Genomic DNA, 22,618 nt, shown 5'->3' with positions numbered 1-22,618 from the left:
ATCGTCCCTTAAATGACGGGGCGCGCCAAAAGTGCCTCAGGGGTTCTTCTGATCGCGAAAATAATGGTCCCAGGCGATTCCCCGGGTCGATATCTAGCCGCACCACCACTAACTTCACACGTGCCTCATATCCCTTATCCCTTAATCGTCCCTTAAGGGACGATTAAGGGCAATCGGGGCGCGCCAAAAGTGCCTCAGGGGTTCTTCCGATCGCGAAAAGAATGGTCCCAGGCGATTCCCCGGGTCGATATCTAGCCGCACCACCACTAACTTCACACGTGCCTCATATCCCTTATCCCTTAATCGTCCCTTAAATGACGGGGCGCGCCAAAAGTGCCTCAAGGGTTCTTCCGATCGCGAAAAGAATGGTCCCAGGCGATTCCCCGGGTCGATATCTAGCCGCACCACCACTAACTTCACACGTGCCTCATATCCCTTATCCCTTAATCGTCCCTTAAGGGACGATTAAGGGCAATCGGGGCGCGCCAAAAGTGCCTCAGGGGTTCTTCCGATCGCGAAAAGAATGGTCCCAGGCGATTCCCCGGGTCGATATCTAGCCGCACCACCACTAACTTCACACGTGCCTCATATCCCTTATCCCTTAATCGTCCCTTAAATGACGGGGCGCGCCAAAAGTGCCTCAGGGGCTCTTCCGATCGCGAAAATAATGGTCCCAGGCGATTCCCCGGGTCGATATCTAGCCGCACCACCACTAACTTCACACGTGCCTCATATCCCTTATCCCTTAATCGTCCCTTAAATGACGGGGCGCGCCAAAAGTGCCTCAGGGGTTCTTCCGATCGCGAAAATAATGGTCCCAGGCAATTCCCCGGGTCGATATCTAGCCGCACCACCACTAACTTCACACGTGCCTCACATCCCTCATCCCTTAATCGTCCCTTAAACGACGGGGCGCGCCAAAAGTGCCTCAGGGGTTCTTCCGATCGCGAAAAGAATGGTCCCAGGCGATTCCCCGGGTCGATATCTTAGTTAGTGGTGGTGCGGCTAGATATCGACCCGGGGAATCGCCTGGGACCATTATTTTCGTGATCGGAAGAGCCCCTGAGGCACTTTTGGCGCGCCCCGTCGTTTAAGGGACGATTAAGGGATAAGGGATATGAGGCACGTGTGAAGTTAGTGGTGGTGCGGCTAGATATCGACCCGGGGAATCGCCTGGGACCATTATTTTCGCGATCAGAAGAACCCCTGAGGCACTTTTTGCGCGCCCCGATTGCCCTTAATCGTCCCTTAAGGGACGATTAAGGGATAAGGGATATGAGGCACGTGTGAAGTTAGTGGTGGTGCGGCTAGATATCGACCCGGGGAATCGCCTGGGACCATTCTTTTCGCGATCGGAAGAACCCTTGAGGCACTTTTGGCGCGCCCCGTCATTTAAGGGACGATTAAGGGATAAGGGATATGAGGCACGTGTGAAGTTAGTGGTGGTGCGGCTAGATATCGACCCGGGGAATCGCCTGGGACCATTATTTTCGCGATCGGAAGAACCCCTGAGGCACTTTTGGCGCGCCCCGTCATTTAAGGGACGATTAAGGGATAAGGGATATGAGGCACGTGTGAAGTTAGTGGTGGTGCGGCTAGATATCGACCCGGGGAATCGCCTGGGACCATTCTTTTCGCGATCGGAAGAACCCCTGAGGCACTTTTGGCGCGCCCCGTCATTTAAGGGACGATTAAGGGATAAGGGATATGAGGCACGTGTGAAGTTAGTGGTGGTGCGGCTAGATATCGACCCGGGGAATCGCCTGGGACCATTATTTTCGCGATCGGAAGAACCCCTGAGGCACTTTTGGCGCGCCCCGTCATTTAAGGGACGATTAAGGGATAAGGGATATGAGGCACGTGTGAAGTTAGTGGTGGTGCGGCTAGATATCGACCCGGGGAATCGCCTGGGACCATTCTTTTCGCGATCGGAAGAACCCTTGAGGCACTTTTGGCGCGCCCCGTCATTTAAGGGACGATTAAGGGATAAGGGATATGAGGCACGTGTGAAGTTAGTGGTGGTGCGGCTAGATATCGACCCGGGGAATCGCCTGGGACCATTCTTTTCGCGATCGGAAGAACCCCTGAGGCACTTTTGGCGCGCCCCGTCATTTAAGGGACGATTAAGGGATAAGGGATATGAGGCACGTGTGAAGTTAGTGGTGGTGCGGCTAGATATCGACCCGGGGAATCGCCTGGGACCATTCTTTTCGCGATCGGAAGAACCCCTGAGGCACTTTTGGCGCGCCCCGTCGTTTAAGGGACGATTAAGGGATAAGGGATACCTGCTAGGGCAAAATTAATGTCATATTCGTGCTCCCCGTCCCCGAATTGACCAGATATGACGTTTTCAAGTGATTCGGTACTCGACGCTGAATACGAATCCGAATCCGACGCCAACTTCACGCACATCCTTCAGGGCCTCATCCAAAGTAGGTACTGGCCCAAGCATAAATAAAGTCAAACTGCGTCAAACTATCTTAAAATGCCATTTGATGGCCCTCATAGACCCTCAGAGGCCAAGGCCGAGCCCCCAGAGGCTAGCGTGGGCCCTCAGAGGTCGCTTTGGCGGCCATAAAGAAGTTTAGACTCGAGCGTGGGATCCTTTGACGCTGGTGTAGAGCCCTAAGGAGCCAGCGCTCAGCCCTCTAAGGCCAGCGTGGGGCCCTCTAAGGCCATTGTGGGGTCTTCTAAGGCCAGTGTGGGGCCTTGTAAGGCCAGTGTGGGACCCTCTATGTCCAGCATGGGGCCGTCTATGTCCAGCGTGGGGTCTTTTAAGCCCAGCGACATGGGGCCTTCTTAGGTCAGATTGAGGCCCATTGGCCACCGAGACTAGCTTGGGGCCCTCTGAAGACAATGTGGAGCCCTTTTAGGCCAATGTGGGACACTCTGTGACCAGCGTGAACCCTCTGAGGCGGCCAGCGTGGGGCCATCTGTCATCTGACTTCAGACTTCAGAGGCTGGTGCTGGACCCTCAGAAGCCAGCGCGGGCCTTCATAGGCTGACGTCGGGCCATTAGAGGCCACCTCGAGGGCCTCGGCAACTACTTTTCAGATCTTATGCATGTTTGGGCCCCCTGAGGCAGTAGTGGCGTGGGACCCTCAGGGGGCATCATGGGCTTCTAGAGACCGGCGTGGGTTCGAGAGCGGCATAGGGTCGTCAGACTGACTCAAAGACTCCCAAGAGCCAGCGGGGGGGGGGCCTATGAGGTCAGCCATAGCATGGGTCTCCTGAGGCCATTATGGGGCCCGGAGGCCAGCGTGATTCACTCTGTTAACGGTGTGGGGCTTTCAGGGGCCAGAATGAGCCTTCAGAGGTCGGAGTGAGGCCAATGTGGGCGACATAGAGCCATCAGAGTCTAGATCAGAGCTCAACCCGAGTCGGGCCCTTCTAAAGTTAAGGGTATCAGCCCTCAACCAGCGCAAGCCACTAAGACAAGAGATTAACATCTTCCCTTTGAAAAATATCGTAAAAATCGTAAATCGTAATCGTAAAAAATTACAAAACATTTTGCTTTTGATAATTTTTAGTGGCCCCGGCGACGACCAAAGCAAAAAAAAAAAACTGTATGCCTACTGCTGAAATAAATTGTGCACTACATACAGAGCTATCGATATCGATGGCTTTTTCACGTTTTTCTTTTCTTTTTTAGATTGCCGAGTGTGCCTCAAAAGGCTCCCTCACATGGTGAAAGTGGCAAAGAACCGTACCTGGGCGTGGGTTAAGTACGCCACTACTGGGGCCCCTGAGGTATGGGTGGGGCCCCTTGAGCAGGTTTGGCCTCCCCCTTTTCAAGATCCTGGATACGCCACTGCTTATTGCTTATATTGCATGCTTCAAATGTCATTGGACTTAAGCTCAAATTGAGCTCAATCAAATGCTCTAAAACGAAATGTAACGATGCGGTGCAGTGCAACGGTATGCTAGGAAGATGCCGGAGCTCGCAATCCTGACAAAATAAAGCGGTCTTCTACTCAGCTAAACCCACGGAGATGAACTACAAGCGCCAATGTCAGCTTTGTATTACGGTCGCCGGCCGCTGACGTCCCGCGTATCCGCACTTATAAGCGGGACCTAAAGCTCCCGCGGCACCCGTCCCGTCGTTCCACCCTCGGACATTCAAAATTTCAAATCCTCTTCCTCCACGCTGCAGCCCCTGGACGCTGGACAGGCAAATTTATCCTATACGGGCGGCTCCCAAGGCCGTATAGAAAGGCGGCTCCCATTGGAGCGCACCGCAGCTCCAAAGGGGCACACCCGTAGCCGGGTGCAGCGAGTATGTACTTGGCCGCCGGACTAGGCGGCCCGTCCACTTCGACTTGGATGGGCTCATGGCCCCGGCGACTCACTAGGTTGCCTGCCCAGACCAGTGTCTTTCCCTAATTTCTATCATCCTCCCGGCTCTGCAATGGTCTCAATGGACAGAAAGGATCTAACCCAACAAAACAAGCGAAACTCCCGTGGCTTGTCCTGCACTGCGCGCGACACCACTCACCGAGGAATCCTTAGCTCCTGTTCCTGGCACAGGGGCAACAGAGCTGTCTTCGGCCGCACGACTACCGTGCACACATTGCAACTGATTTTAATACACCTATTGATTTAAATGTCTGCTAACATTAATGGGCTATTATGTTTGTTCACCGAGACTAAGAGCCTAAACACGGTGCAGTATGGTTTACCTCGGGATAACCGTCTCATAACAGTACATTTTCACAATCTAACGAGAACTGTACCGATACGCAAGAGAATAAGACAACAAATTGGCAGCGTTCTTTATTTCATGGAGTCATAAAACATTAACAAAGCCAGGAATAAGCCGCGAGTCGCAGCCAACAGCAGGTTTGAGTGGCATTGCCGTCCCTCACTTCTCCACGGCCCCGAGCGCCGCGATTGTACTATGCCCGAGAGCAATGGCGCCCCGGCCCGACCCACCCGACTAGACGTGATAACACATTGGTAAACGGCCGACTACAGGAACCAAACCGACTTCCCGCGGCGGACATACAACAAAACGAGCGGGCGCGTGCTACCTGCGAGTAACCAGCTCTGGGTTGGCGCGCGGCGGCGACCGGCAAACACGATGGACCCGCTCCAGACGTACCCTGCGCTCAAACAGCTCTCACACAGCCAGGCGGCGCCCGCTCCGGGCGGAGGCGGGCACCTACAACAGTGCGCCGAACCAACATAATCCAACCGAGGACCGGCCACAACTCTAACCGAGCAGCGTCTCCAACCGAGAACGGCTACAGCTCCAACCGAGGAACGGCTACAGCTCCAGCCAAGGACCGTCAGACGTAACAGCATACCGGGTAGCAACGGAAGCCCACATCGACACTCTACACATCTACCGTCTGCGTGAAAAATAATTTCTCCCCGAATCCTGCCCACCGACCCTCTGCCGATCATAGTCGGCATGGCGCGACCGGCAAGGCGTTTGAAACGCGCCGCCTCCTACGGCGCGTTCACAGTGGAAATACATACACGGTAACAGCTAGAACACCACAGTGACTGACGAGCGGCAGACTCGGCCTGTCTGCCCAAACACGGCACATCGGTAACGGAGTGACTGGCGCGCGTAGCGGCGGCGGCGCGGCCAACGGCAGTGGTCCCGACTTCAGACATGGCTCGCGGCGCCAGGGCGGCTCCACAGGCGCTCACTATCACACCCCTGTGAGCACCGCGCGCACACGGCACTGAACGCGACACGAGTCCGGCACGGCCCGTAGCCAGGTCACAGCTGAGGCAGCTCGCTGAGCTCCGGGATCGGGTCCCGCCAGTACACGAACGAGTTGTAGTCTAGGTTAGCCACGTCGTCGCGATCACCACAAGGCGGGAAAAAGTGGTCCACAATGTGAGTCAGATTTGTATAGCTGAAACAAAAGGAGACAATAGTCAGTCGATTGCGGCTTGTCAGTGAGACTACCCGAATGTAAAGAAAACTACGAAACGAAACAAACAAAGGCAGATATTGTGAAAAGCATTATCAACGTGAATAGTTTGCCATGAATAAAAACTAATCGAATAAAAGACTTAGACAGAATATACCACAAAACAGGCCCTTTGTGACCCCGCCATGGTCTGTAATGTCAATGTCGAGTGTCATAAGCACCAAAAGGAGGACACTAGAACGAGCACATCATCCCAGTACAAAAACATTATCAGACACTGGACAGTCTGACTGATGTCAGTCAATTCTGACAGCAGTCAAAACGAGTTATCAGCTTACAGCTGATAAAGTGTCACCCAAAGCGTGATTAGCCCGCACTGCCATCCAAAACCGAGGCGTCCCCAACCTCCAACATGCTGAAGTAGATGCAACACAGCACTGCCAAAAGCTCGCCCCCACCGCGCCGCACGGCAGCTCCTGGGACCGCAGCTTATCGACTCCGCCACTAGGTGGTGTTAGTATAGCACCCGATTATCAGTCACCGCTGCCCGTACGCCAACGTTAGTCCACCGAAAGAGACATAGGGACGTCTGGTTTCCATTGGAACTAGGCGAGATTCCTTGGGCCAACGCTAGTCAACCGAAGGATGAATAGGAACGTCGGGGTTCAGCACGAGCTAAGCGAGATCCCGTGATCTGCGATCGCTTTGGAAGATGTATGTTTTCCGTGCATCAGGAGTTGTGGAAGCAAACTGCCGACATCTGTTCAATCGGAGCAGGTAGTCAACCGATGACGGCTCATTTATGAAAAGCTGGATATCAAACTTTAGATGAGGAGCTCAACGGACGAAGACTGGAAGAGTGGCGAGAGGATTTCAGGGGAGCTGGTGTTTAATCCCGACATGCAGGAACCAGACGACAATCTGCAGCACGACCTGGCAGTAACGTACTGCCAGGCTGGATCAGGCCAGGTCAGGTCAGGTCAGGTTAGTCCCAGTCATATTGTTAAAAGTCTTGGCTTGGGCCTGTCAGAATGTCTGCTCTTCATCAGTCAGCATTCAGTCGACGAAAAAAAAAACGACGAAAGCTATTCTGGAACCGTCGGATCAGAGAAGCAATAAAATGATCGTTCAGAACCACTCGCGAACATAATAACGCCAGGCTCCGTGTCCACTTAACCCGCGACCTGGTGGGGGGGGGGCTATTTTTTGCCCCCCCCTCCAGACTTTTCGATATATCTCCTGAACCGCTGCGCCGATCGTCACCAAACTTTCAGTACCCTCCCGGACATCAATTTTACACATTGTGACCAAAATTTTTTTCCAAAAGCTATGATAGGTTGGCCGGAAATGACGTCAGAGTGACGTCATGTTCTGCCGTTTTCGACCCAAAAAAAGGTTTCGCGGGAAGAGCTGTCAGGCCTATAGCTTTGCAAATACAGAAAAATGTTTAGGACATAAAAGCTGTAGAATTGACAGGGCTACAAAACTGCTATCTCGGATTTTTGATTTTTTTTGGTTTTGACCCCCAAAAATCAAAAAATAGATTTTTGGGATATAATAGTCAAAAAATCCAAAAAGTTTTTTGAATTTCGCAAAAACCGGAATATATGTCATAGTCCTTACCGCCTTCCATCCACATACCAAAGTTTAGATTGATACCTCTTTTTTTGGCGAAGTTATAGCGAAAAAACTGTTCAAAATTGATGACGTCAAATTTTCAAACTCAATTTTTTGCAATTCTAGACCTCGTAGTGCAAAACAAAGACCACCATTAGACTCCCCGTGACGAGCTGCATCGAATCGATATCCTTTTTATGCAAAAATATCAACTTTGAAATTTGACCTTTTTTGACCTGACCTTGACCTGACCTCCACCAGAAAGTGACCTAAACCGTACCTGATGGTCTTATAACCAACACCATTGGGTTGGAAATGAAAAACTGGCCATAAAACATGCATCGCACAACCTTAGTAAAGTTGGGTTCATGTGGTAACCCCTGGTGACCTTTGGTGACCTGACCTGTGACCTGACCTGGTATGACCAGTGACCTCTAATAGCAACATATGTACTAGACAACTGACGTCTTATCGCTGATTTTCGACAAAATGCGTTTTACTCGGTGTTATAGCGCTTTCCCTAGAAGCCCCGTGAATGGTGAAACATTTTATCTTTGACCTGACCTGTGACGTCATCGGTGACCCTGAGGTCAATAAAATTTGGTTTCCCTAGACAAATTTGACAGGGCTATCGAACGCCGTTTGAATTTTTCGGATCCGTCCAGTAGTTTCGGAGATACGAGGGGGGGGGGGCAAAAAATAGCCCCCCCCCCCCCACCAGGTCGCGTTATAAACAGACCCCACCAGGGCGCGGGTTAACTGCAAGGTCGGCACTCAGCACGTCAGCTTCGATCCTATTAGTCTAGGTCAGCTCAGCCCAAGGCAAGTCAGGTCAGGAAATTTTTATGTTCATTTTCATTCCAGTCAGGTCAGGTCAGGTCAGGTCAGGTCAGGACTGGTCCGGCCCGGTCATGTCACCCCCGTTCGGCGATGGACCCCAGGTCAAGCCAGGTTAGCTCCAGGTCAGGACAGGTGAGCCGCAGTCGGGTCAGGTCCTCAGGTCCGGTCAGGCCGGGTCGGGTCGGGTCAGGTCAGGTCGTCGTCGGACGCTCACCGGGCGCTGCGTGTCGCCGGGGAATATCGATGGAGTTGGAGGCGGGTCGCAGGCCGAGACTATCTGTGCTACAGCGGCGGCCCGGCTGCGGCACCGGCATCGGAACAGCCACCGCCGGCGACTCCCTCCGCACGAGCGGCGGCGGGAACAGCCAGTCCACCTCGCGCGCCTGGCTCAGGAAGCTGAAACCCGCCCACACGCCACCGTTCAGAAGCGGAGAGGAGCGACGGACGGGCAGCGGCCGCCCCGCGCATCGGGAATAACCGACAGAAAGCCACACCCAACAGACTACAGCCGAAAGCGGAGTCGGCGATTCCACGGATCGGTTAACTACGAAGATAATGCAATTAGATGCAATCCAGCTCATAAAGCAAATGCTGTTTATCAGACATGACTCTCAATAAATTACTAATGCACCAACGTTTCAATTACTTCATTGAACATCAATGCCGAGCCGTGGAATCGTGGACGTAATTGTAAGGACGTAGCGCCTATCAGCGATGTCCGAATGTGCTGGGTTGGAAAGCTGCTGAGGAAAGCACTCTAAAGACAGAAAGCTAAATAAGTGTCTGATGTCGAACGCAGCCTTTACAGCCCGCTGGAAAGCTGACGAAGGACATCACAAAGCATGCGTGATGTGTGTGTTCGCGCGAACCACAGTTCTGCCCATCCACCACCACTTCCAAGCCAGTGTCCCCAGTCAGTCTCTATATTTTCTCCACAACCAGCAGTGCCTGGCCGAGTTCCGGTGAAATAAAGTAGATAATTGTAAAGATATGTGGAGAAGGAAACTAGACCTCCATCGGGGAGTGGGAGGTCTAGTTTCCTTCTCCACAGTAGGTGATAATGGTGTGATCAATTATTCCGGTGTTCAGCTCATCAGACTAGTGTACACTCGGGGGCAGATTGATGTTCCACAACTCTTTATCCACCGGGTTCCTATGGCTCAGCATTGGCAGCAGCCGCCTGGTACCGGTAGACTGTGCCGCTTCACTTACTTGTCAAGCGGCACAGCCTACCCACCTGTATGACACCGGTCTGAGTCGGTGGCTGGAAGGCGATGTGGGCCGCCTGTGACGTCAGCGCAGCGGTGAGGGCCGAGCCCGGAGGCATGGCTCGGGTCGGCGCGGCGCGGCGGCTGGCGAGGACTGGGGAGTGAGGTGGGGTGGGAGCACGGACATCGCGTGGCTGAGCGAGTGTAGTTAACTTTCGCATCTCAAGGCGCCAATTATTCTACCTAACAATTGTGCTAAAGCAGTTGTTAAAATGTCCTATCCCCAAGACAGCGCCTATCATCATACTTGCAATGCACATTACGACACACTTAAGCGTGGCAATGGGACAGCCGATAGAACTTATGTCACTCGTGCATCGAGGTGCGGAGCTATATTTTGCATAACATATTAGTATTAAGGCCTTGATCGAGCAGATTGGTGTCTATTGTTTCGCACGGCAATCGTCCAGAGACGTGGGAACTGGGGGTTATGAGTAGTGCCGCAGCCAACGCTCCAATTTAAAGCGATTATTACTGTTGCTCTAATATGTGGTCGCAGCCTCCAATAGCAAACCGTTCCAACTAGGAGCCAAAAAGTCGGCCACTCAGGGGGGTTCGAACCGGGCTTCTCCCACCGGCCAATTCACGACACGAGCGTTCATTCACTGAGCTACCGAGAATGGTCCTCGTCCGCACAAAACAAAATGACATTCACCCGCTGACCGCCAATGACAGTATTGTGACATTTGATCGCGTTTGACCGCGGCGGGTGGTCGCTGGTTTCGGCAGCTCAGTGGATACACGCTAGCGTCGTGGGGTGACCGGTTGGAGAAACCCGGTTCGAACCGTCCCAGGTGCGCGACTTATTTGTTCCAGGTTCCTAGATGGAACGGTTTGCTATTGGTGGCTGCGACCACACATTAGAGGAACATAAGAGTTGCTTTGGGACGCCGCGCTATCCAAAAACCCCAGTTCCCACGTCTCTGGACGATTGCTGTGCGAAATAATAGACACCAATGAGCTCAATCAAGGCCTTAATACATATCTGTTAAAAACAATGTAGCTCCGCAACTCGATGCACGTGCGATATAAATTCTATCGGCTGTCCCAATGTCACGTTTAAGTGTGTCGTAATGTGCATGGCAAGTATGATGATAGGCGCTGTCTTGGGGATAAGACATTTTAACAACTGCTTTAGCACAATTGTTAGGTAGAATAATTGGCGCCTTGAGACGCGAAAGTTAACTACACTCGCTCAGCCGCGCGATGGTCCGTGCTCCCACCCCACCTCACTCCCCAGCCCTCGCCAGCCGCCGCGCCGCGCCGACCCGAGCCATGCCTCCGGGCTCGGCCCTCACCGCTGCGCTGACGTCACAGGCGGCCCACATCGCCTTACAGCCACCGACCCAGACCGGTGGCATACGGTGTGGGTAGGCTGTGCCGCTTGACAAGTAAGTGAAGCGGCACAGTCTACCGGTACCAGGCGGCTGCTGCCAATGCTGAGCCATAGGAACCCGGTGGATAAGGAGTTGTGGAACATCAATCTGCCCCCGAGTGTACCTAGTGTTTCCAGCACTTCAAAGCTGAATGTAAGCTCATAGGCTGTACCCAACCCAACCTCAAAAGCCCCCCATCCGACTATCCACAGCTCCCGTTCTCTCTCCTCCATCGCCGTCCTGCCACGAACCCCCTCCCTACCGCCCTCCCAGGCACGAGCGCGTGGCCACTCACGAGGACTGGAAGGTCTGTGTCAGCTCGTGACGCAGCTCGCCGCGGTGGTTGATGGTGAAGATCCGCGACGACGGGATGCCCACGGCTCGGTACGCGAACGCGTCGTTCACCCGGTTGCCGTAGCCGGCGTACAGAGGGTTCCGGCCCGGGAACAGCGCCTGGATGTCACGCAGACACGGGATCTTGAAGTCCTCCGGGCGGCGCTCGATCACCTCCCTGGGGAGACAGAGGGACACGGACCGTTCAGCTACACGGTACACGTGTAATGTACGACATAGGGGTCAGAAGAGGGCAACGCTCAATCACCTCCCTGGGTAGACAGGGGACATGGACCGGTCAGTAACGCGGGCTATGTGTGGCACGGGGAGCAAGCAGGTGAGGACGGCACGGCATCACGGCAGTGGGGCGTGTGAACTGCGAGTGTAGACGGCAACAGAACAACATGACGGTGGGTTACAAAGCACGAACATGCCGACCATCATTGAGGCACCAGCATAGCGACAGATCTGAGATCCAGAGACAGTAGTTTCCTTTGCTAGCGCCTAGCACATACGGGTTTACACATAGCTGTTTGTTGTCAAAAAACAATGACAGCTCACTACCGGCAACAACCCACAGACTTGATTCAGGCCGCACTTGTGCACTTGATTAAATGAACTACCGAACATAACAAGAGGTTCATTGAGGAAGGCGACAACACGGCAAAAAGAGACAATGCAAAAACTACAGAATGACCTCAATGAACAAACCACACAAAACATGCCCAGCGGCGAGCGCTCAGTGCTCCGGATCTCCTTCTTTCACTGACGTCCACACCAACATACTGGCGCATATATCAATCAAAAGGGCGTCGGACTCTGCAGTTCAGCGGCATTGCGAAAGAGGCGCACACCATCGGCGTGAGGGGGGCATAAACACTGATTACGTCATCGGCACAGGGGTGATACTGCGCCTAAATGGAACAACTGGGCAAGAAAAACACACAAATCAAGCAGAATTGCAGCAGCGTTAATGTGTACAATAAACTCCCGGAACCTGACAGGCACGTTGCGAAACAAGATTCCTAGCTTGCTTGTGCTTGTTCTACAATATTTTCCACTAGCCGTAGCCAACATTGCAAAATGGAAAAATCCCAACCTGCAAAAATGTGGACTTTTCGCTGGTCATCGCGACACCTGCTGGCTACGACGCTGGCAAATGACGGCACCAATCGCCTACGTGGAATGCTGATTTCAACAATCCCGGGGCCAAAACATTGTCAGAGTGCGGCATTGCGCCACTCTCCTGGCACTGGCAGTGACGACTCCTGCACAGGACACTCTACCCCGCTGCCCGCAAACAGACACACATACGGAGCTGGCTATTGCACACCGCTGCCAAACGTTCCCGGTGTGCAGGGGTGAGTCAGGACGCCGCGCAGCCCCGCTGCTCTGCCCGCGCTCTCACGCTCTATCTCAGATGACGTAACGAGACGTCACCGCTGCGTACGTCGCACGCACCACCGTCCCATCGGTCGTGTCCGGCCACAAAATACACCCCAGACACGGAGCATTAATGGCTGGACACGCGGCCACGTCAACACCTGGAACATTTGAGCCGCCCCTGTCCGCACCAAAATAGTTAGTCACCCGGGACCGGGGCTGGCGTTACAACGCAGTCATATGCGCATGACGGCTTTTCCACGAGTCACGAAATCAGGATAATGGGCTGCAGATACTACGCAGCAGGTGCGACGCAGAATCTCCTCTCCTCAAACACTCTCCCTATCTTCTCAAACACCCCCCTCTCTCCCCTCCTCCCAATGAGTAAATCAGCGCCACGATAGCGCCGATAGCTACGGTCACCCGAGCCACTGCCGGACCACGGCCGATACGGGAGATAACGGCATACGGCAGCTGCCAAGGCCGACCAACGGCCGACGGGGCACGGTCAGGGACGCGCGGCGGGAGGCGTTCGGGGTTCGACCGCAGTGAACACGACGGGATATCGGTCGTGACACCAAGTTAGGTTCGTGACACTGGGTCTCGAGCTATAGACTCTTTACTAACGAAGTTGCAAAGAACCATTGAGACCTCATACGGCTAGCAAACTAACTACGTGAGCCTCCCGCGCTTCGACTGTACGACTTATAACGATGATTAATTTGGTACATTAAAGACGCAGACAGTTCACATGTTATCACCTTTTTGTGGGTGGCTGAACGTGCTCGTGTTGGCAAATGTCACGACGCAGTGGACGGGAGGTGGAGGGGGGGGGGGGAGTTAATTCCCCTTGTCAGAGTACTACGCCGCAAGCCACCACTGACCACGGCGTCAAATCACTGAACAACGCACAACGGACGATATACGCCTTCCTGACAGTGACGTCACGCTGACGTCACAAATCCGCACCAATTGGCTGATGTGCGCCGCTTGTCCGCCGCAGCCGGTCCGTTCAGTTCGGGGTGAGCGGGGTCGATATGGCGTCACCCTAGACACGGAACACATGGCCGAGCGGAGGTCACGCTAGCCCGGATCCGTCGGTGGTCGCTCACAGGGTCGCTCGTTCACAGCGGGGTAGTGCCCGGCTGGGTAACCCTAGATACGATACACACAGGAGCGGGGGGCCACGAGCGAGGACCCCTGAGTCGCGCCGTGTGGCTTCCAGCGGGATGGAACGGACGCCCCGGGTGGCACAGCTGTTGCCGCCGTCGGCAGGAGTTTAGGGGAGAAAGAAGCGCAAGACAGGGAGAGAGACGCGGGAGGGAAATTCGATAAGGCTGAGAACGAACGTCCTCCCGCGCCCCGACTGCCCAGCCCGGCTAAACATAGACCCTGCTGATGGCGCCTATTCATTGCCGCGATACCGCACAAAGCCGAGCTGATGTGCGCGCTTTCACTGGGAGCCGGATCAGGCCGGCAAAGCTAGGACGCGGCGTGGTATCCGTCGCAGCGCGGCAGCGCCTGTGAATTTACGTCGTTCCGTGCACAGCAGGATGCTGTCTGTTGTCATCTCTTATCGTTCCGCTAGGTTGACGTCACATATCTGGCCCACTTCACGCACGTCGCACATGTGCATTGCGACGTATTGTGCGATGTGCACGCACAGTGCAACATTTGCCCAGTCACCCAGACTTGGAAAGCAGAAAAATCCATATGGGTCACACTGCGTCAACGCTGACATATTTCGCATTCGTTCTAACAGTTTGTAATTAACACAACGGAGCACGATTCCATATCGCCCGGACGTTGTCCCGAGACCCGAGGACCGTGTCGCATCACATGATTATGATCGCCGTTCGAGAGACTGAGTGCAGCCCTATCATAACGGCGATCTCGCGCTATGATGGTATGGTTAAACACGATGGAGAGCTAGCACTATATGAGGACAATCAACTTAGTCTAGGACATGAAGCTCACCTGTGCAGAGCGCTGACTAGAGACGAAGGGCTGAGCAGGAGCGGTCCGTCGGGCAGACTCAGATCACCCTGGCGCACCGACTTCAGGTACTCGCGGGTAATGGGCGCCTGACCTGAGGTCACAGAGGGGTCAGGAGGTCAGACACAGGCGTCACACCAACAGTGAGCCACCTTACTGTGAAGTTCACAGTCACCAGTACAAGAAGCGTCTGTTCTAAATACGTCATGAGTGTTTCCCCTGCAGCTGTCCAGACCGTGAAACATGCAGTACTGCCGATATTCCGCTACTTCATCGTGTAATTCCGCATACTTGTGGCGAGACAAGTGTTTAGAATAGCGCGACGGGCCGTGCGTGGTATGGCCTGATAGGTTAACCCACCGATGGCCCGTGCCGAGAGGTAGAGGAACTTGTAGCCGTTGTCACGGATCTTGGAGTAGAGCGCCGCCACGCCGCTCTGCGCCCAGTTTTGGCCGACGATGGGCAGGATGTGGCCCAACACGTCCGACCTGGCGGGACAGAGCGACGAAATAGTGAGCGAGGCAACCGAGGGTCACAAACGGCAGAGATAGCAGATAGTTTAGACAGTTAATCAAACCTAGAGGAACACGACGGTGACAGGAAGAGAGTTACACACCCACGGCGCGTTAAAGGGCAGTCGGCGGGCGAACAATGACTGGCATGCAAACAACCAGCATACACACAACATGAATTACAACGATACACACAGTCAACAAACGATCAATTGTTATGATGCTGAGCGATTACATACGAGCGTCTTTCCTGTCCCACTGACCGGGCCTAAGTGGTCACGGAGTTCCTCCTGGCCCACTGAACGAGTTCGGAACATTACGACCATTACCTCGGACCACGGAGGCTCCTCTGACCCACTGACCGGGCCCCAACTGACGTCACCGCACAGCTCCCGTCCAGACTGCGGACCAGGTGACCCCGGGGCCTCCCACCCCACCACAACCCTGTCTGCCGATCGGTGCCAGGGGCCCGCTACAGGTCGTCTGCCCTCCCCCGGGGAAGAGGGGCCCAGACGACAATTCCAGCGGCGAGACTGTGTCCGAAACCGATCAGTATACAGTCCCGGCCACAGGACAGAGTCGTGAGCAGTTACCGGGCGACCACACAGATAAACTGACCACAGTCCATGGTCCAGTCTGTAGACACGGCACTAGACTGACCAGTCTCAGAGGCCATGTCACTAGGGGCCTCACCCAGATAGGTGCTATGGTGACTGGGCTGGGCACCGTGTGCCTCTATATGCATAATTCAGGGAGGAGTTTCCTTTCTCTGTTAGAGCTACAGCACTGGCTATGCAGAATAGATATTCTCAATAGCACATCACATTCAGGTGGAAATGTATGACTGAACGCCAAATGAAAATAATCACTACCAGAAGCTGTCCACTGGGCATAGACGGAGGAAAAAGCTAAAGTGACGTGCGGTTCACCATAATAACAGGAGGCCGACTGACGTCATCACAGTGCTGACCAGTCTAACACGCCTCGGTGGTCGGCACATAATCCAAACACGCCCGGTGGGCGGCCATCAGCGAATTCCCAGCACCCCCGGTGGGCGACCCATCGGCCATGTCCAGACGCCCTAACAAACCGACCGAGAACGCCGGATAAAGCAAATCGAGAGGTCAGCCCGGCGCCATAGACAAGGTTTATTGACGCCAACACGGTTTCACCTAAACACGACCATACAGATTGGCCAGAAGTAGCGCTCGGCAAAAACAGTTGTACGTAGAATAAAGGGTTTATGAAACATGGCTGATTCTTCACAGATATCGTATGTAGGAGTTGTCTCTGATCACCACAGTTCGTCCGCCCGGCAAATCCAAAGGTCTCAAGAAAAAAGTGAGTATTCCGAACTTACAAAGTCAGACAAAGCACGGTCTTCTGCACCACCTCGGCCACACCACAGAACGCTCAACAACACCTTCCAGTCTCAGCCCTGACTCCCGACTGACTCAGCCTCTTAATCCCGAACAATGGCCGGGCGTGCTCTCCGCCCCCTCCCTGCGGCGTCAGTTCACCGACCCCATTCCCCTGCGGTGTCAGGTTCACCGTCGGCGGGCGCGTGACGGCCGCCCGTACCCAGGGCAGCGTCCAGCGGCCAGGTCCGGCCAGCCAGCGCTCGCTCCGCTGCACCACTACATTCCACTACACTCCCCCCCGATCCTGATCGCAACCAACAGACGCTAGTGCTCACATCACACGCTAACAACGCTCATACGTAGGTATCTAAGACATCGCTCGGCACGGGGTCTCCGTACAACTGCGTGACAGGCCGAGCCCGCGTACCTCGCCTCGGCCCAGCCTCTGTGTCACTCGCAGCTTCTTCCTGTTGGTCTTGCTGGTCGTCTCGGTCATGCCGGTCGATGGGACACCGTACAAAGCAGGGCTCCTCATCCCCAGAAACTGGTTGCTCTGCCTCTGCGGAAACTGGTTGCTCTGCCTCGTCTGCACGCGGACGCAGATGACGGACATGCCTTGGTACACCGTCAACTTCGATAGTTTGCGGTGACACCACACCAGTCACCACTCCCCTGCCATACTGCTCGTCACAGCGTGCTCTCGGTGATTTCACCCAGACAGCATCTCCGACGTGGTAGCGGCTCTCCTGCTGTCCATCGTCCCTCACTGTCGGAACGGGGTCGACGTCTTTCACTCGGACGTCGTACCGATACACCATACCAGCAGGTGTCGTAGCTTCAGTGACATCGTCCTTCGGCGTTGTATTGTACCTGTATACTGCCTCTGCCACCCCACATTTCGCTCTCGTCGCAATCACCTTTATGGAGCGATGGTTCCTTTCGACGACTCCGTTCCCTGACGGCACATGCGCCGCCCTGTATCGCACTGCGACGTTCCAGTCGTTGGCGAAAGCTCTAAACGCCCTGCTGTGGAAGGTGGTGGCATTGTCCAGCAACATTTCTGCCGGCGGTCCCCGCTCGCAGAATATCGCCGCCAGCTCCGCAATGACGCATGCGGCGGTCTCGTACCGCAGGAGACGCCAGATCGCAAACCTGGATGGGCCGCAATCCACCACCGTTAGGTACAGACACCCATGATGGTGAGTCACGTCGACGGCGACTCTGTCCCACGTGGTGTCGACCTCCAGGCGGCCTTCGCGCCACTTTTCAGGAGCGGGATCAACAGACCTGCACGTCTGACAGGCCGACACCACGGCCTGCGCAAGTCGTCTCGTAGCGAGCTTGTTCGCCCTCCTAGCGAAGTATAGCGTCCTCCGGACACCAGGATGACCAGAAGCGTGGTGAATTTGGGTCACCTCTTTCACCAGCCTGTCGGGGTCGTCTCCGTCTCCCACAGCGCATGCTGCAGCCTCCTCTTTGCACATAAGCACCCGTTGCCAGGCGTCCGGCACTCTCGTCAGTGCGTCCGCTTTGTTCTCAGCCGACGAGACACACTGAACATTCACGTCCAGCTCGTACTCGTCCACGAGCATCCTGAGGGTGCTTAGCCTTCTTCTTATCAACATTTCAGAGGCAGCTTTCGTCTTCAGTCGGGCCCTGCCACTGAGGAGGTCGGTGATCCAGTGGTACACCGTCCGTGAGTCAGTCATCAACCGGACTCTTTCCGCGCCCCACAGGATGGCCATGTTCACGCCTTTCAGGGCTGCGTCTAGCTCTGCCATGTTGATGTGTTGTACTCCATTGTCGGGGCGAAGCCAGCTCCCGTCTTCCACTACTTCGTCACCCACTTCAACAACTACTCCCATGGCCAGAGCACTGGCATCCGTCCACACTGTGATTCTGTCGCCCTTCACATCCCACCGTCCCCTGGCAGGATCCTCTGCTCTGACCCGCTTCACAATTTCGTCCATTAGACGCTCCACGTCCGGGTCGTCAATCTCGTCGTCCCAGCCACTTGCTGCTCTGTTCGCACGTCGTTTGAGGAGCGAGGTCGCCGGCCGCAGCCAGCCGCACACCGGAAGGTGCCCCGTCAGCTGCCCGCAGAGGGAGAACACTTTCCGCTTTGTCACCGGTCCGGCAACTTCTCGGACATCGTTGTCTCTCTTCCACATGAGTGCGCCTTGCTCCCCCCAGACTCGGAGGCCGAGAATCCGAGCGCCTTCCTGTGCGCGAGCGGGGTCCTTACACTCGAGACCGAAGGCTTGAAGGTGCTCGGCCACCTTCTCGGCCGACATTACCTCCTCGTTGACCAGAACGTCATCGACATACGACGATACTGCCTTCTCCACGTTCTTGTCCTGCTTCGCCACTGTCTCCAGAACCGTCTTCATGACTCGGGGTGCCACATTAAGACCATACCCAAGTCTCGTCAGACAGTACCTTTTGTTTTTGAACTCGATTGTCTGATAGGGCCACAGTGACTCCTCCACATGTATCTGAAGGTACGCCTTCTTCAGATCCAGGAGTGCCACTTTCTCACCCGTCCGGCGCCATTCACGAAGCTTCTCACTGCACACGTCAACGTCCGCCGTGAACGTGTCGACGTGAGTGTTCATTTCCCGGAAATCAAGGACCGGCCGCACTTTCGCCTTGTTCTCTTGAACCACCGCCATTAACGGTATCAGCCCTTTGGGAGCGCCATGCTTTTCTTCGTCGTACTCCAGCAGCCACCCGTTCTCGATCCACGTCTCCAGCTCTCTCTCATAGTCCTCTCTCGCTTCATCCGTCACATGGTACTCGCTCACTCCGTTTTTCAGTTGATCTGGCGGTTTCTTTCCCGACCACTTCCACTCGACAGTCCAGCGCCTTTCCCTCGCATCGAACACGACTCGAAAGTCCTCCTTTTCCACCGCTAGGTCCACGGAGCCTCCTGCTCCGGCGCACACGTCTCCCTCGCCTGCAAATCGCACATCAGTAGAAGAACGCACGGTCACACCCCCAAGAGCTTTCACACCATCCATTCCTAAAATTGCACCGAAACCCAGCGGCTTCACCGCTACAACCAACGCATCAAGCACCACAGCATCACCCCCAGGTACCCCAACATCGGTTTCAGCCGTGCCCGCACAGTCCACTCTCTGACCACTAACTGTCACCATGGACACAGAACGCCTCTTCCACTCGGCGCAGAGCGACGAATGAACCACCGTTCTGGTACATCCCGTGTCGATCAACACCTCACACAACACCCCGTTCACATTCAGGTGTCTCGTTGGTAGTGCGCCGCTCCATCTTAATCCCGAGAGGAGGCCGGCACACGATCCTCCTCTCTCTCCGCGTTTTCCGGACACCGAGCTGCGATGTGACCAGTCTTGTCGCACCGGAAACACCGGATTTCGCGGGGGCCAGTGCGGGCCGAACATTCACGGGCGAGATGCCCCAGGCGGCCGCACGTAAAGCAAGGTCCGCGCTCTCTCCTGCCGCTACTGACGGTTCGGCCGCGATCCCGACCGCCTGGTGACTCTTTGACCAGCGCGGCTGCCACCTCCGATGCGCCGTTCTCCTCTCGCAAGATGGCGCGAGCCCTGTCCACCACCTCCGAGAGCTTTAACGACTCCATGCGCGCTCCAGCTCGCAGTATCTGCCTGGTAGAGTCCGGCAGACCTGCCACAAAGGCACACCCCAGGCCCTCGTCCGACATTCCTCCGAACAGCGTCGCAAGCTGCTGCAGCTCCGCCAAGAAAACATCAACTGTTTCCCCGGGGCGGAGACGGCGGGTGCTGAACTGCTCATACGCAGCGTATTTATCCACCGCAAACGCACGCTTCAGCGCATCCTTGAGCTTCACCACGTCCTTCCTGTCAGCCTCCACCAGCTGCCGATACACAGCAGATGCTCCTCCTTTCAGCCGCAGGGGTATCACCAGCGTCTGCCTCACTGGCGGCTCCTGCAGCCCGCACACTAGCTCGACCTTCTCCAGCCAGTCGAGCACGTCACCGGAGCCGTCGAATTCCGGAATTAATTTGACATCAAAACTGGCCATGATATTAGGTGCCGAAATAGCTTGTAGGAGTTGTCTCTGATCACCACAGTTCGTCCGCCCGGCAAATCCAAAGGTCTCAAGAAAAAAGTGAGTATTCCGAACTTACAAAGTCAGACAAAGCACGGTCTTCTGCACCACCTCGGCCACACCACAGAACGCTCAACAACACCTTCCAGTCTCAGCCCTGACTCCCGACTGACTCAGCCTCTTAATCCCGAACAATGGCCGGGCGTGCTCTCCGCCCCCTCCCTGCGGCGTCAGTTCACCGACCCCATTCCCCTGCGGTGTCAGGTTCACCGTCGGCGGGCGCGTGACGGCCGCCCGTACCCAGGGCAGCGTCCAGCGGCCAGGTCCGGCCAGCCAGCGCTCGCTCCGCTGCACCACTACATTCCACTACATCGTATAAAGCCATCGAACTTTATTTTTAACTGAACTTGATTATTGCATGGAAAAAATTACCGAGAGCTGCACTCAAAACAAAGTCGTTTCATTCTCTAGGAGCTAAATGAATGTATAGGTAATATGTCCAATGTCCATTGAGCAACACATTCATATGAAACAATATGCAAAACCAGAATTCAAGAAGGATTGCACGAGTCTGCAATATGCCGACATCTGTCTGTATGCAATAGCAGATTCCATAAGTTCCCAGCTGCAATCTGACTTGACGAAAACCATTCAATGTGCTTTGCTTACGTAAGACGCTGTGGGATTGAGAAATGGACTAGTGACCTCTGGTGACCCTCATTAACCAGACCATACCACCAATACAGAGCAGCCGACCCGACCCGTGCCAGACGTCGGTCCGGGCGGGGGAGGGGGGGGGGGGTGGACGTGGGGCGACGTGTGGGGCGACGTGGAACGATCGTCTCGACGGGAACGATCCAGTTCGGAGCGGTGCGGACCGAGTCAGTCAGCCGACCGGTCCGTGGCACGCAACGCTCCGACGTCAGCCGACCTCTGGCCTCTCCCCGGCGGTCACATGACCGGAACCATTTGTCATCAAACCGAATCACGCGCCTCTGCTGCCCCCCCCCCCCCGGAGGGAGGACAATCACCGCGATGTTTTCGACCAACTCTTTCAACACGAGCCAGCTCGGCAGGCCGACGCGGCCATTCGTCCAACATTCGTCGGCCCGCTATGTCTCTGTCACAGCCGCCGCGTGCCGCCCCACTCTTTCCCCGGCCGGGGGGGGGGGGGAGGAGCGGGGTTGGTGGGCGGGGTCGGCCGCGCTGCGACGCTGGCACTCGGCCAGGTGGGGAGATGCCGCCGGCCACCGGTGACCTTGACAATGTCGGCCGCCGCCGCGGGCACCGCCCCGCGCGTGTCGCTGACAGCAGAGCACCAGATAAGGGGAGCATTGCGTCGCCGGCACGCCGCGGCCTGTGGCGCAGCCTGTGGCCTGTGGCCTGCGGCCTGCAGCCTGCGGCCTGTGGCGCAGCTGGCTGCCGGGCCAAATACGGCCAAATGACCCAGATCGACCCGCACACCGCTAATATAGCACCCCGTCCAACGCGGGCGGAATAGGGCCATCAGCGCCTGCAGTAATCTGCATCCAAATAGAGTCGATAATTTACCGACCACGGCACGGGCCGCCGTGCTTTTCACTCCCGTAAATTGCGTCTGACGTGACGGCGAAACATGACTTAGCGTATGATGTAACACTCAGACCGCAGTCACAGCCAAGCGGCAGAGTTCTGAGTCAATTTCAGCCGGGACGACTGCGTAAAATAAATAAATCATATACCACGCCCTTTATTATGATACCCGAACGATGCTAGCACCGTCGTTGACAGTCTGGGTCGGTCTACCGATCGCTGGAAAATGGATGTTTGAATTGTTGGAACTTGTGCCGGAGTTTGGTGGGCCGAGCTCCAAGTTTTGCCGACAGCCGACGCTACCGATGCCCCCCCCCCCCCCCATCGACGCCAGGCGGCGGCGGCGCCCGGAAGCCAGCTCTAGCACGTGGCATCACGTGGGAGAGGCGACGCCAGCCAACCAC

The 22,618-nt window shown here is 55.4% G+C and overlaps 1 protein-coding gene across 5 annotated transcripts in view; it reads right to left on the bottom strand.

Moving 5' to 3' along the window:
* Positions 1-4,760: 4,760 nt before the first annotated feature.
* The window catches only part of LOC122392149 (phosphatidate phosphatase LPIN1-like), a 31,745-nt gene continuing 13,887 nt past the window's right edge, over positions 4,761-22,618 (bottom strand). For 2 of the 5 annotated variants that reach the window (XM_043386718.1, XM_043386717.1), the window contains exons 9-12: positions 15,061-15,188; positions 14,683-14,794; positions 11,285-11,500; positions 4,761-5,870 (exon numbers count right to left, since the gene is read on the bottom strand). In XM_043386718.1, coding sequence (XP_043242653.1) covers positions 5,732-5,870; positions 11,285-11,500; positions 14,683-14,794; positions 15,061-15,188 — 595 coding nt within the window. In that variant the 3' untranslated portion in view covers positions 4,761-5,731. Of the gene's footprint in view, positions 5,871-8,559; positions 8,742-11,284; positions 11,501-14,682; positions 14,795-15,060; positions 15,189-16,572; positions 20,997-22,618 lie in introns of those variants that run through there. The other 3 variants (XR_006258471.1, XR_006258470.1, XM_043386716.1) reach the window with 3 other exon arrangements.

The sequence above is a fragment of the Amphibalanus amphitrite genome, unplaced genomic scaffold, assembly GCF_019059575.1.
Source record: "Amphibalanus amphitrite isolate SeventyFive unplaced genomic scaffold, NRLGWU_Aamphi_draft 000471F_arrow, whole genome shotgun sequence".
Classification (NCBI taxonomy): domain Eukaryota; kingdom Metazoa; phylum Arthropoda; class Thecostraca; order Balanomorpha; family Balanidae; genus Amphibalanus; species Amphibalanus amphitrite.
The sequence above is the reverse complement of the archived record's forward strand: the minus strand, read 5'-3'. Positions and strand labels throughout refer to the sequence as shown.